At 35.8% G+C, this 13,622-nt stretch overlaps 1 protein-coding gene across 6 annotated transcripts in view; it reads left to right on the forward strand.

Annotated features, from left to right (window-relative positions):
* The window catches only part of ATM (ATM serine/threonine kinase), a 100,956-nt gene that overhangs the window by 18,833 nt on the left and 68,501 nt on the right, over positions 1–13,622 (forward strand). For all 6 annotated transcript variants that reach the window (XM_023736955.1, XM_023736954.1, XM_023736957.1 and 3 more), the window contains exons 6-13: positions 2,934–3,099; positions 3,763–4,001; positions 5,764–5,927; positions 7,583–7,752; positions 9,190–9,561; positions 10,065–10,259; positions 11,490–11,585; positions 12,414–12,639. In XM_023736955.1, the coding sequence (XP_023592723.1) occupies positions 2,934–3,099; positions 3,763–4,001; positions 5,764–5,927; positions 7,583–7,752; positions 9,190–9,561; positions 10,065–10,259; positions 11,490–11,585; positions 12,414–12,639 (1,628 nt within the window). The remainder of the gene's footprint in view (positions 1–2,933; positions 3,100–3,762; positions 4,002–5,763; positions 5,928–7,582; positions 7,753–9,189; positions 9,562–10,064; positions 10,260–11,489; positions 11,586–12,413; positions 12,640–13,622) is intronic.

Genomic DNA, 13,622 nt, shown 5'->3' on the forward strand with positions numbered 1-13,622 from the left:
CTATTGTGAACAATGCTGCAGTGAACATGGGTGTGCGTATGTCTGTCCGTGTGATGGCTCGTATTTCTCCAGGATATACTCCTAGTAGTGGGATTGCTGGATTGTATGGTATTTCTATTTCTAGCTTTCTAAGGAAGCACCATATCATTTTCCAAAATGGTTGTATCATTTTGCTTTCCCACCAGCATTGCATAAGAGTTCCGATCTCCCCACAGTCTCTCCAACATTTGTTATTTCCAGAGTTTTTGATTCGTGCCGGGAACTGCCGTTTTCTAATTGCCCTTTCTAAATCAGTACCTCTCCTTTTATTTTCTACTGTAATTGTCTGTTTTCCTTTATAGTACTTTATTGAAAATCAACACATTTCTAAATAATTATGGGTGAAAGAAGTCTGAAAGGAAAACAGAACTTATTTAGAACTGACATTTCTAATTAATTCATGGGCAGAAGGAGAAATCTCAGAGGAGCTCAACATACTTAGAGCTGAATGAAAAGAAAATTATAACATGTCAGAATTTGTGGGCTGCATCTAAATTTGTGCTGAGATGGTAATTTATAGCATTAAATGTCTACAAAGAAGAGAGGAGAGGTCTTAAATCAGTAATCTAAGTTCCCATTCAAGTAAATAGAGAACAAAAACTAAAACCTCAAAGCAAGCAGAAGAAAGGAAATGTAAAAGCAAAAAAAAAAAAAAAAAGAAATTCAAAACAGTAGAAAGAAAAATCAATTAAACAAAAAGCTGCTTCTTTGGAAAGATCAATAGAATTGATAACCTCTAGCAAGAATAGCTAAGATAAAAAAAGAGAAGGCACAAATTACCCAATATCGGAAATGAAATGAGTGTAACCGCAGATCCTGCAGCTATTAAAAGAATAATAGGGGAATACTGTGAACAACTCTCTGCACATAAATTTGACAACTTAGATGAAATGAACCAATTTCTCAAAACCACAGACTATAAAAACTCAAGCACTAGGCTGCTAACTGAAAGGTCTGCAGTTCGAACCCACCAGTCATTCCACAGTAGAAAGATGTGACAGTCTGCTTCTGTAAAGATTTACAGCCTTGGAAACGCTATGGGGCAGTTCTTTGTCCTATAGGGTCTGCATGAGACAGAATAGACTTGATGGCAGTGTGTTTGGTTTTTGGTTTGGTACCAAAACTTACCCAATATGAAGTAAATAATATGAATAGTCCTATAACTGTTAAAGAAATTGAAGTTGTAATTAAAAATTGGGAACAAAGCGGAACGTCCGCTCTCACCACTCTACACAACATTGTGCCGTAGGTTCAAGGTATGGCAATTAGGCAGGCAGGAAAAGGAAATAAAAGGCATGCAAATTGGAAAGGAAGAAATAAAACTATCCCTATTTGCAGATATGATAGTTTATGTATAAAGTCCCAAGGAATCTGTGTTTAATGGTGTTATTTGAAGCTTTATTTTCTTAACTCCAGAAACTCCTTTTTCATATCATGTTGTTTTACCATCTGCTCTTTGAGTCTTGCCCCTCCAGGGCTCCCATTAAATTCACAGAGAGGGTGAATTCATGCACTGCAGCCTTTTATGAAAAGGCTGGACTTCACTCCTCTGAGATTTTTATTGGATGTCTTATACCAGCTCTTTAAGCACCTACTAGGAGGGTATGTAAGGTTCTGTGAGAATTTGGGATCATTTCCCCCAACTAACATAAATCCCTGAAGCCCATGCTTTAATCAGAGACCATTGGTGGCATTGTGGGCTTTTCCTGTTTCACTGCTCTTCCCCTGCCAAGTAAGGAGAGAGAAGTTATAAAGATGACTCCTCCTGTTTTCTTATTTTGAAATGGTTGTATTAATTCATACAGATTTCTACTGCTGTCTAGGTGAAAAGACCTTGGGGGAGCACAGATCTGGAATGGTCTGTAATATCAGATGGCATGATAGGAATCATTTTTAAAGTTATGTTAGTTACTATTTAATGTTTGAGGTGTTTATATTGCCTTTATTCTTTTGTGTTTAAAATCTCTGATTTTAAAGTATGTATCCATTTCTGCAGAGTCATGTGACTGTGGGTTGAAGAAGAAAATAACCATAGATGTTGTTCTTGCTTGTTTTACTAGCTGAGGACTCTCTATATCTTAATCGGAAAAAAATATCCTGTGTTAGAAACTTTACTTTTGGCCTTTGTTGGGAAACAATTCTGCATGGTCTCTTGCATTTCAGCACATCTTGTGAACAGAGACACTGACTGCTTTTGTTCCAGACTGTCTTTATAGGATGTTTGTATCGTGAACAATGTTGGGAGATGGAGATGTTGGCTTCCTCTAGAGCAAAGGACAGGTTTGCTTGTGACCCTTTATAAAAAGTTCAGGGTTTCTCTCTGTAACGCAGCCCACTTGTGTCACCTGTGTCTTTTCATGTTTCCTTTTGGGATGGGGAACTGCTGCAAAAATAAAGGTACTCTGGCTACCACCATTGCTGTCGGAAGTAAACGGTCCTTTTTCTCTGATGCAGGAATCTCATGTCTTCTTCCAGCAGTTTGTTAAATTATGACTAAAATCTTAGACCCTCAGTTTTAGACACGTTTTATACACATTATTAACCAAACAACATTAACAAAAAAAAAAAAAACCAACTATGGATTGTGTACTATGTGCTATATGCTTTGTTAGTCACTGGTGCAAACCGTTGAGGCCTAGATGAAGGAACATAGGCTTGTCGGAGGTCTGGCTCTTAAACTGATGTTCGCACAGTCTGCTGCCTGTAGTTATTCCTGTCTTGAAGGCAGTTTATATAAAATAAAGTACTAACGTTAAATACAAATTAAATTGGGGCAATTTTTGATGTTTTGTCTGTATGGGATTGTGAAATATTTAATTTGAATTTTGACATGTAAGTTATATACTTATATAATTTTTTTAACATAACTAATACTTTTTTTTTTTAATTTTCAGAATTGTTGTCTGTGTACTTCAGGTTGTATCTCAAACCTTCACAAGACATTAATAGAGTTTTAGTGGCCAGAATAATTTACGCTGTGACCAAAGGATACTGTTCACAAACTGATGGATTAAATCCCAAATTTTTGGAATTTTTTTCCAAGGCTGTTCAGTGTGCAAGGTAATAATCTATTTGTTTTGTTTGGTGTTAAATTCGTTTGATCTTCTTACAAGGCTATGTTTATAGATTCAGTATTTTAAAAATACTACATTTTAAAGCAGTGACTCATTATACTAGAAGTAGTGGATTCCCAAAGGACATGTCAGTCAGGTCCAACACTTCCTGAAGGTCCAACCTGCAGGACATTAAATGATATTTTTAAGTGGGAGCTCTCTCTTGCTCTTCTCATTAAAACAGAGTTAAATATCCTAAGTATTTTCTTTTTTCTCATGTTGAGGATAGATGTAATGTATTGAGAATAAAATAAAATAGGAGTGTACTCTGGAAAAATCAGTATCTTAAATTTGTGTGGCATTACCCAATTTATAATGTGAAACAGTTTTAAAATGTTAGGTATTACATTTCAGTTTTGTATATTTTTAGACAGTGTTTCAGTAGCAGGAAGAGCTAACAAAAGTGGTCTGTTTGCACCAAATAAGAACTATTTTTTTTGTGACCGTGTAGTGCTGCCTTGATTTTTTTTCTGAATACTTCTGAAACTGAGGCTTTTGGAACTTGAAAATTAGATTTTCCTTTCACCTTGCAATTTCTTAACTGTCTTCAATATTTGCAGTTTTTGTTCCCCTGTTCAGCCAATCTGAGCCTGTTTGTTTTCCGTCACAGACAAGAAAAGAGCTCTCCAGGCCTAAATCATGTCTTAGCAGCACTTACTATCTTCATCAAGATTTTGGCCATCAACTTTCGCATTCGAGTGTGTGAATTAGGAGATGAAATTCTTCCTACCTTGCTTTATATTTGGACTCAACATAGACTTAATGATTCCTTAAAAGAAGTGATTATTGAATTATTTCAACTGCAAATTTATATCCATCATCCAAAGGGAGCTAAAACCCAAGAAAAAGGTATATAGGAAGTTTTTACTGTTTTGAATCTGCTGCTTCATTGAACCATAGACGCTTAAGTATGAAATCAGTATTCTGTAAGAGGATATGACCTTCCTGCGGATTGATCAGCTTGATAAAGTTATTAGTCATGAGGGATGTATTTCACATATATTTAGAATGTGCAGCTGTGGTAGTGAGTTATATTATGTCTTACCGTTTGTTCAGTACAATGTAGGATGTTTTGAGGGATGCAAACAAATAAGATACACTCTGCCTTCTAGGACCTGATTATGCAACAGTTATTAGGTGCTGAGAGGTGTGACATGAAGCCCTGGTCGCGCAGTGGTTAAGAGCTCGGCTGCTAATCAAAAGGTCAGCAGTTCGAATCTACCAGCCGCTCCTTGGAAACCCTATGGGGCAGTTCTGCTGTGTCCTTAGGGTCGCTGTGAGTCGGAATTGACTCAGAGGCAATGGGTTTGTTTTGTTTTATGAAATGTGACACAGACTCTAAGGACAAAACAATTTAGAGAAAGCAGGATCTTGTTTATCTATATATTGCTTGTATGAGAAGCTAGAATAGATAAATGTGGACTGAAAGCAGCCAGTCATATTATTCAGATCCTAAGGAAGATACATACAGATTACTTTCATAGAGATGTTAGGTGGAAAGGGGAAATTGCTGCCTTATGCCTCATAGTTACTCCAGACCCCTGTTTGCTTGGAAAACAACCAGAAGTAAATGACCTGTCCTCGCTTGATTCCTCTCCATTTGTCCTTCACCGAGAATATTGCTTGGGTGATGTAGCACTGTTTAGTAGATAGGAACTTTAGAGGGTGAAATTGGAGCTAAATGAGTACCCTTATGTTCAGTCTACAATTGCCTTTGGGCCGTTACTAGCCTTTGGCTCAATTCATCATGGCTAGTTTAATAACCTTCTTGAAAAAGCATGTCACATGAGTAATAGCAGCTGAAACAGGGGAAAAAACCTGATTGGAGTGACTTTTTACCAAAAGTAGTGTGTATGTTTCATGTCTCCTAGTAAGTACAGTTAGATATGTTTGTAGCCCACAAAACTGCAAGAACTCAGAGAATGGTGGCTTTTCATATTTTTCGTCTTTCACATAGCTTTCACCTGGGTGAAGATTAGGAGGTGATATGAAATGTTTAAGAGTTTTAGTTAACTATAGGTTTAGATGAGTTGAAAGTTGACGAGATAATGAGACTGCCAGAAAAGCTAATGTAGTTTTAGGCAACATTAATTGATGTGTAGTACCCTGTTTTCAGGAAGTAATAGTTCCATTGTTCCCCATACTGGTCAGACCATAGATTTTTACTGTATTTTATAGATTGGACATTTTAATGAAGAGGGGCATAAGTTGATTGGAATGTCTCGGGAAATTTGACTGGGATAACAAGTCTGAATAACATGTTATTTGTACACTAGTTGAAAGAACAGGTAGTGTTTTCTCTTACATGAAGAAAGACATAGAGAACTTGGTCCTCATATGAAAGAGAACATAATAACTGTATTTGCCTCAGGGAAGAGAAGAAATTGGAGAAAGATTTTAGACCAGAATGTAGAAGAACTTTACAACAAATACAGCTTTCTGAATGGAATGGACACCGTTATGAAGTAGAGGTTGTGAGGGATATTGTAGAAGAAGCATTGGTACTAAAGAGATGTTTCTAATGTTGTTTCCTCCTTAACAGCTGGATAATTTTGTGGGAGTTGGCAGCGGAATATATATATAAATTACACTTTAATTTTTTGGATTACAGGTGCTTATGAGTCAGCAAAATGGCGAAGTATCTTATACAATTTATATGATCTGCTAGTGAATGAGATAAGTCATATAGGAAGTAGAGGAAAATATTCTTCAGGATCTCGTAATATTGCTGTTAAGGAAAACTTGATTGAGTTGATGGCAGATATTTGTCACCAGGTATCGTAAATCTCTATGTTTTGAAATTTGAATCCCCTCAATGTATCTGTTGTCCAATTTTGAAATTTCCTGTTACTTTTCCTCTTGCTGGGCTTTTTGAACCTGTATTCTGATTTAAAAAAAACCTGTAGTTACATTCTGTACATGTAACTTTTCTTTTTAAAATGCCATAAATAGCTGGAATTACCATTTTAACTTAAAAGATAACTCTTTTGCAGATATAGATTTCATGAAAACTAATGATGAACTTTCTCATTCTCACAAGATGGTCTGTGAGAAATAATATGACCCTAACCTCACTGTTTCTTTTTTTTTTTTAAATAAGACAAAATCACATAAAATTCACCATTTTAAAGTGTGCAATTCAGTGACTTTTAGTATTTTCACTATGTTGTGCAACATAGTGAAAATTCACACTATCTAATTCCAGAATGTTTCTGTCACCCGGAAAGAAACCTCATACCTATTAGTAGTAAATTCTGATATTCCCTCTTCCCCTAGCCTCTGGCAGCTACTAATCTATTTTCTGTCTCTATGGATTTGTCTGTTTAGGACATTTCATATAAATGGAATCCTACAGTATGTGGCTTTTTGTGTCTTCCTTCTTTTACTTAGCATAACATTTTCAGGGTTCATTCATGTTGTGCCATGTGTCGGTACTTTATTCCTTTTCATGGCTGAATGATAATCTGTTATATGGATGTTATTACATTTTGTTTATCCAGTCACCAGTTGGTGACCTAATGTTTTGTGAGTAGAAGTTTCCCCTGAGATTTAGTTAACATCATTGGTAGTAATTTCACTCTGTCAAATATTTTCTAATGGTAAATGTCTCAGTCATCTAGTGCTGCTCTAACAGAGATACCACGAGTGGATGGCTTTAGCAAAGCCAAGTTTATTCTCTTACAGTCCAGTAGGCTACAAGTCCAAATTCAGGGTGTCAGTTCCAGGGGAACGCTTTCTCCATCGGCTCTGGAGGAAGGTCCGTGTCATCAATCTTCCTTTGGTCTGGGAGCTTCTCTGCGCAGGAACCTCAGGTCCAAAGGACGCACGCTGCTCCCGGCACTGCTTTCTTGGTGGTATGAGGTTCCCATGTGTCTCTGCTCGCTTCTCTCTTTTATATCTCAAAAGAGATTGCATTAAGACACTATCTAATCTTGTCAACCTCATCAGTATAACCTCATCACAGTGATAGAATTTACAGCACGTAAGGAGATCACATATAACCTCATCTTAGTGACAGAGTTTACAACACATAAGGAAATCACATCAGATTACACAATCACACAGTGCTGGGAATCATGACCCAGCCAAGTTGACAGATATTTTTGGGGGACACAATTCAATCCATGACAGTAAATTTAAGATTTAATCCCTTTGAAAAAGTAGGTTTTGCTTTCACTTTTAGATGTGTTGGTGCTTTTAGTAAATGTTTCCAGGAAATAAAACTAATATATTACTTGGTAATTTCTGCTTTTCAAAGAGTCATTATATTTCTTTCAATGTTTGTTTCTTACTGTATTATCATATTTATATATATTGCTGTAATTTATTACTCTTGCTGTATGACTTCCCTGTATCTTCATTTGAGGAAGGACATTTTTTCTTTAGAAAATAATACCAATGAAAAAATTTTTCATTTTGTTATTTTACAGGTTTTTAATGAAAATACCAGATCTTTGGAGATTTCTCAGTCTTATACTACCACACAAAGAGAACTTAGCGACTACAGTGTACTTTGCAAAAGGAGGAGAATAGAATTAGGCTGGGAAGTAATTAAAGATCATCTTCAGAAATCACAGAATGATTTTGATCTTGTGCCTTGGTAATTTTATTTTTTTCTCATTCAATGTCATTTTAGTCTCATGTAGCTTTTCTCAGAAGACTCCAGCAGAATCCTTTTATCTCATTGGCCAGAACTAGGTCATTTATCTACTCCCTGAGATCAGCTGTCATGGCTCATTGCTGGGGCAGGGGACAGGGCCCACCTTTCCTAAGCATATTGCCATAGCAAGGAGGAAAGGGAAATGGCTGTCTGGTAGGTAATCAGTGGCGTTTGCTTCATGGAAATCGCTAAGTTGTACACCTTAACACAGAGATTTTAGCATGCAGAGCACCCTCCGATAGCATAGAATTAAGTTAGGAAGAAATTTAAGATACCCTTCAGAAATCACAGAATAATTTTGACCTTGTGCTATGATAGAAGGTTATCATTATTTACTTCTTTAGTTTCATGTATAAAATAACAGGTCTTTCTGTGGAATCACAAAATATTAGGTCTGATAGGGACCTTCAAGGAGCCCTGGTGGTACAGCAGTTAAGTGCTCGGCTTCTAAAGGAAAGGTTGGCAGTTCGAACTCACCAGCCCCTCCTCGGCAGAAAGATGTGGCAGTGTGCTTCCATAAAGTTTACAGCCTTGGAAACCCTATGGGGCAGTTATACTCTGTCCTGTAGGGTCACTATGAGTCACAGTTGACTCGAGGGCAGTGGGCTTGGATTTTTTTTTCCAAAGTCACCTTTAGAATTTATCTGGTTCAGCCTGTTTACAGAAAGAAAACTAAAACCCAGAAAGGTTAAGCAACTTGCCTAAAGACAGTTAGAAAATTGTCAGTTACAATTAAGCTTTTGTGTTTGTTGCTCCTTTAATTTTACCAGGTTGGTGGAATGTTTAAATACAATTGAGTTGTGTATTGATGTAGATACCTTTTACTTAAGATCGTATTATTTTATATAGTTGAGGGTACCTATTTCAGATTCTTTAATTTGTCCATGTAGTTAGGAGTTATTTATTGAATACCTGCTGTGTGCCAGGCGTTAGGGACACAGATGAATAAGGTTAAGATTCCTGTCATTGAATAGCCCACATTCTCACAACAAATATTTATTGAATTAACTGAATTAATGTCAATGAAAAGCAGCTTTTTTGTTTGTTTTTATCTTTTAGAGGAATATTATTGGTAGCTAAAGAAGAGGGGTAGGTGTGATAATTCAGAAGTATAATGTTGCTAATTTAATTATTCTTTAACGTTTTTGTGAAAGTAAAATATAATAGCTTACCCAGCTCGCCAAAAAGTTATTAGTCTTCCTGCCACTTTAGGAAGTAGGGCTTGGTAAATATCAAGAGCCAGTGTGTTTTGCGAGTATGACAGTGGTGCTCTAATTAGGATATTGTAAGGGTACCATGACTATATGTTTGTTTTCTTTTAGTTTGTTAATGGGATTGAATAGTTTTCAAAGAAATTATTCGTTCTTTTTCTTTTAGGTTACAGATCGCAACTCAATTAATATCAAAGTATCCTGCAAGTTTACCTAACTGTGAGCTATCACCACTACTGATAATACTATCCCAGCTTCTACCTCAACAGCGACGTGGGGAGCGCACACCATATGTGTTACGATGTCTTATGGAAGTTGCATTGTGTCAAGGAAAGATTTCAAATCTAGAAGGCTCACAAAAGTCAGATTTATTGAAACTCTGGATTAAAATTTGGTCTATTACCTTTCGCAGTATAAGTTCTGAACAAATACAAGCTGAAAACTTCAGCTTACTTGGAGCCATAATTCAGGGCAGTTTAGTTGAGGTTGATAGAGAATTCTGGAAGTTATTTACTGGGTCAGCCTGCAGACCTTCATGGTAAGTTGAATATGCATTGTGTCAGATTTTACAAATACACACACACAAATGTCCCCTCCCCCCCGTCATTTTTATAGGTTTGTTACTTCAGTTAAAGATACGTTGAGTTCTATTTCAGAAGTTTTTGTTGTTTGGCCAGGAAGACTTAATAAATAAATGTGAATTTAATTTTAAACGTGGAGAGATTACTAAAGATCAGTGTTAAAGAATTAGAGTTTGAATTTCTTTTATCTATAACTCACAATTAATATTCATAGCCTTTTTTTTTCATTAGTACTATTTACTATTATGATAAGAGGTAGTTTCTAATCAAGAATCTTCTCAAATATAATCAGACTTTTTTCACTGTTTGGATTCATTTTGTTAACAAAAGTTTGCTGTGTGCCTCTCATGTGCTCGGCACTGTCCTACACTTAGGAGGCACAGTAGTAAATAAGATAGATAAGGTCTCTGTCCCTCAAAGAGCTAACTTTTAACAACAGTTGTTCTTTGTTTTGTTATAGTCCTGCAGTATGCTGTTTGACAGTGGCACTGACCATATGTGTAATTCCAGAAACAGCAAAAACAGGATTAGAGCAGAATATAAGCGAAGTGAATAGAAGTGTTTCATTAAGGGAATTGATAATGAAATGGCTCATATTCTATCAGTTAGAGGATGACTTAGAAGACACTACAGAGCTGCCTCCAATTCTTCACAGGTAATTTCAGTTCATTAGCATGCTCCTGTTTTGTTTAGTTTTATAAGACCCCCTTCTTTACTTGGAGCCCTTGTGGCACAGTGGTTAAGAACTCGGCTGCTAACTAAAAGGCCGGCAGTTCGAATCCATCAGCCATTCCTTTGAAACCCTATGGGGCAGTTCTACTCTGTCCTGTAGGGGCGCTATGAGTCGGAATCAACAGCAATGGGTTTGATTTGGTTTTGGTTTTCTCCTTTACTTATTTGATACCAGATGGCTTTATTTCACAGTGATAATGCAGGATTTCCCAGAGCTTGTTGTTAAGTGCTAGTAAAGATTTTTGAGTATAGAGAATATATGATGTAAAGGACATAATTTAAACTGATAGATTTTGGTGGCACTTTAAGAGGAAGGGGTGATTAATAAAGGTGCAAAGCAGATCACCAGGTCTTGTTCCCACAGAGCAACTGGGTGGATTTGAACCACCAACTTTTCGATTACTGGCTGAGCACTTAACTGATGCTCCACCAGGGCTCCTTTCTCAGAGCTAGCCCTACACATTATACATTCTCTTTATTTTTACAGTGTTCTATGTCTTAGTGTCTGGATCTCTGTTAGATTCTTTTTTTGTTGTCGTTGTTCTCTGCCTGGACAGTGAGACTAGGGGGATGTGCATGAAGAATATGCATATAATTCTTTAAGTACTGTATGTTTCTTTGTGACTTTCTGTAAATAGGTCCATCTGAACATATGATCTGACTCAGATGGATCCTGAATCCCTAATCATAATGAGAGTATCTTTGGGGTGAGATATGTTAAATTAATGGGTGAAGAAATGAGGAGGACAAAATGGGACTACACACTAGGACTGGAGGAGCAGCTTGCCCACTTAACCTTTCCATTGAATGGAAATTTCCAGATAGTAATTTGACCTATGATTGGAGAGCAGACCTCTGGATTCTAGTGCTCTCACTTTAATTTTACAGTCTTTGTTTATTTCAGAAGTGATCTTTTTAAAAATTGGACTTGAGTCTCCTTCTAGGCATTGTTGGAGATGATACAACCAGAGTGTATGCTCCTTAAGTTCTCCTTTCAGATGTTAAGAAATTCACTACAAATGAAAAGAATTTTAATTCAGGATCCAAATTTTAGAGATCTCCTTAGACATAGCCAAACTTGGACAATTAAGCTTAAAGAATTCTTCAAATGACTTTTGGTGTTTTAAGTGAAGCATTTTATTTTCCTTTATAGTAAATTTCCTCATCTTTCACTGGAGAAAATTCTTGTGAGTCTCGCTGTGAAAAACTGTAAAGCTGCAATGAATTTTTTCCAAAGTGCGCCAGAATGGTACGTTATGTGATAGAGTCGTTTGTTATTTTTAAGCTGTAGCTTTAATTAAAAAGGTGATAATTTAGCAAGGTCATAGCCGCATCCTAATAATCATGGAGTGAACTGGTTAATTTTTAAAAACCACAACTGTTAACCAGCGAAAAGTTTCTTTTAATTCAGTGGTTGCACTGTATATTTGTAATTTCACATCTGGAATTAACTATTTTTTAATGCTGCATAGTATAACATGACATTTGCCAATGGAAGAAAGTGAGTGGTTATGATTGGAAATTAAGAACATAAAAATTATGTAAAGTGAGTTTTTTAAGGTATGACTAATTATTTTTATATGTCAAGTAAAATTTGACTTTTTTTAGCTTTAAAAACTTATTGAGGATAGGGAAAACATAAATCTAGAAACCTTATTTTAATTGATTCAAGAGGTTTATGTATAGTCACTGGTTGAAAGTGACTCTCTGGTGCAGATTACTAATTGCTCATAAAAGGGTATAAAATGAAAAAAATCCTACATTTTGGAGAAGTCAAAGGTAGAAAAAGGGGATGTTTTCAGATATTGTTATTCTCAGTGTTTATACCTTGTACTATTAATGTTTGTTTTTAATATTTTCTAAATTTGCCTTTGAAATTGTAGCTTTGTGTTTCTTTTGTCTTTGTGTATTAGTAAAATTGCTGCTGAATTCCAAAGAAGAGAAGCATTTAAAAGAGTAATCCATTAATTGTTAGGCAGTCTTTGAATAATGCAGATGTATGTTTTCAGTTATAGTATATTTCTAGTATAAGTATTAGATAGTTCAATTATAAATTAAAGATCTTACTTTCTTTAAGTGAGGAACACCAAAAAAGTAAAGAAGAACCTTCATTCTTAGAAATAGAAGACCTATTTCTTCAGACAACTTTTGACAAGATGGATTTTTTAACCATTGTGAAAGAATGTGGTATAGAAAAGCACCAATCCAGTATTGGATTTTCTGTCCACCAAAATCTCAAGGAATCACTGGATCGCTATCTTCTGGCATTATCAGAACAGCTTCTAAATAATTACACATCCGAGGTGAGATTTTAAAAAAGAACTAAAGCCTGTATTTGATTCAACTTTAAGTAGATTATTAGGAAGGAAAAACAGGGGAACTAGAGGTAGGAAATACTGGGGATGGTGAGAAGATTGGTTTTAAAAGCAAATTGAGAATACATGTCTACAAATAGGGAAATTTTAAGCATGAAAATTGAAAAATAAAAGATTCATTCCTTTATGCCAGGAATTCCGGTAGACATAAAAGGAGTAGAATTCCTTGTACTTAAGGAACTTTCTTGGGTAGGTTAGTGGGGAGTAGTGAAGATTTTTGAGTATGGAGATTATGTAATGAAAAGGACATAATTAAACTGATCTAATAGATTCTGGTGGCACTTTAAAGAGGAAGGGTAATCAATAGAGGTAATAAATGGACTGTTTTTTAGAGATCATCTAGTAATTTGTCCTCATAAAATCACAAATTCTCTTGGTGTGTGCTGTTCTCTTGCCAAAATTAACTCCTGTTTCTGTCGACATAGAATATCTTTCTACCCATTTCTGTGTTCAAATCATCCACATGTCAGAATCTTTGCTAAAGCCTTACTTAGATAATCTTCAGTCATAATTATTTGTCATCTTTTACCTTTCTTAGTACTTGATATTTAAATTTTTTTATGGCACTTAGTATCTTTTTGTACTATGGATATTTATGTATATATTTTATCTCTTATGCTGTAAAATAAGCTGATTAGAGGACATGTATAATTTTATTAATTTTTGTATCCATGATGCCTTGTTACATAGTAACCAATTGCCGTCCAGTTGATTCCAAGTCTCAGTGACCCCATGTGTGTCAGAGTAAAACTGGTCTATTGGGTTTTCAATGGCTAATTTTTCAGAGGTAGATCGTTAGTCCTTTCTCTGGGTGGACTCGAACAGCCAACCTTTCATTTAGCAGCAGAGCATGTTAACGCCACCCAGGGACTCCTGTTAAATAGTAAATGATAAGGTATTTGCTGAATAAA

This window comes from Trichechus manatus, unplaced genomic scaffold (genome assembly GCF_000243295.1).
Source record: "Trichechus manatus latirostris isolate Lorelei unplaced genomic scaffold, TriManLat1.0 scaffold00094, whole genome shotgun sequence".
NCBI classification, from domain to species: domain Eukaryota; kingdom Metazoa; phylum Chordata; class Mammalia; order Sirenia; family Trichechidae; genus Trichechus; species Trichechus manatus.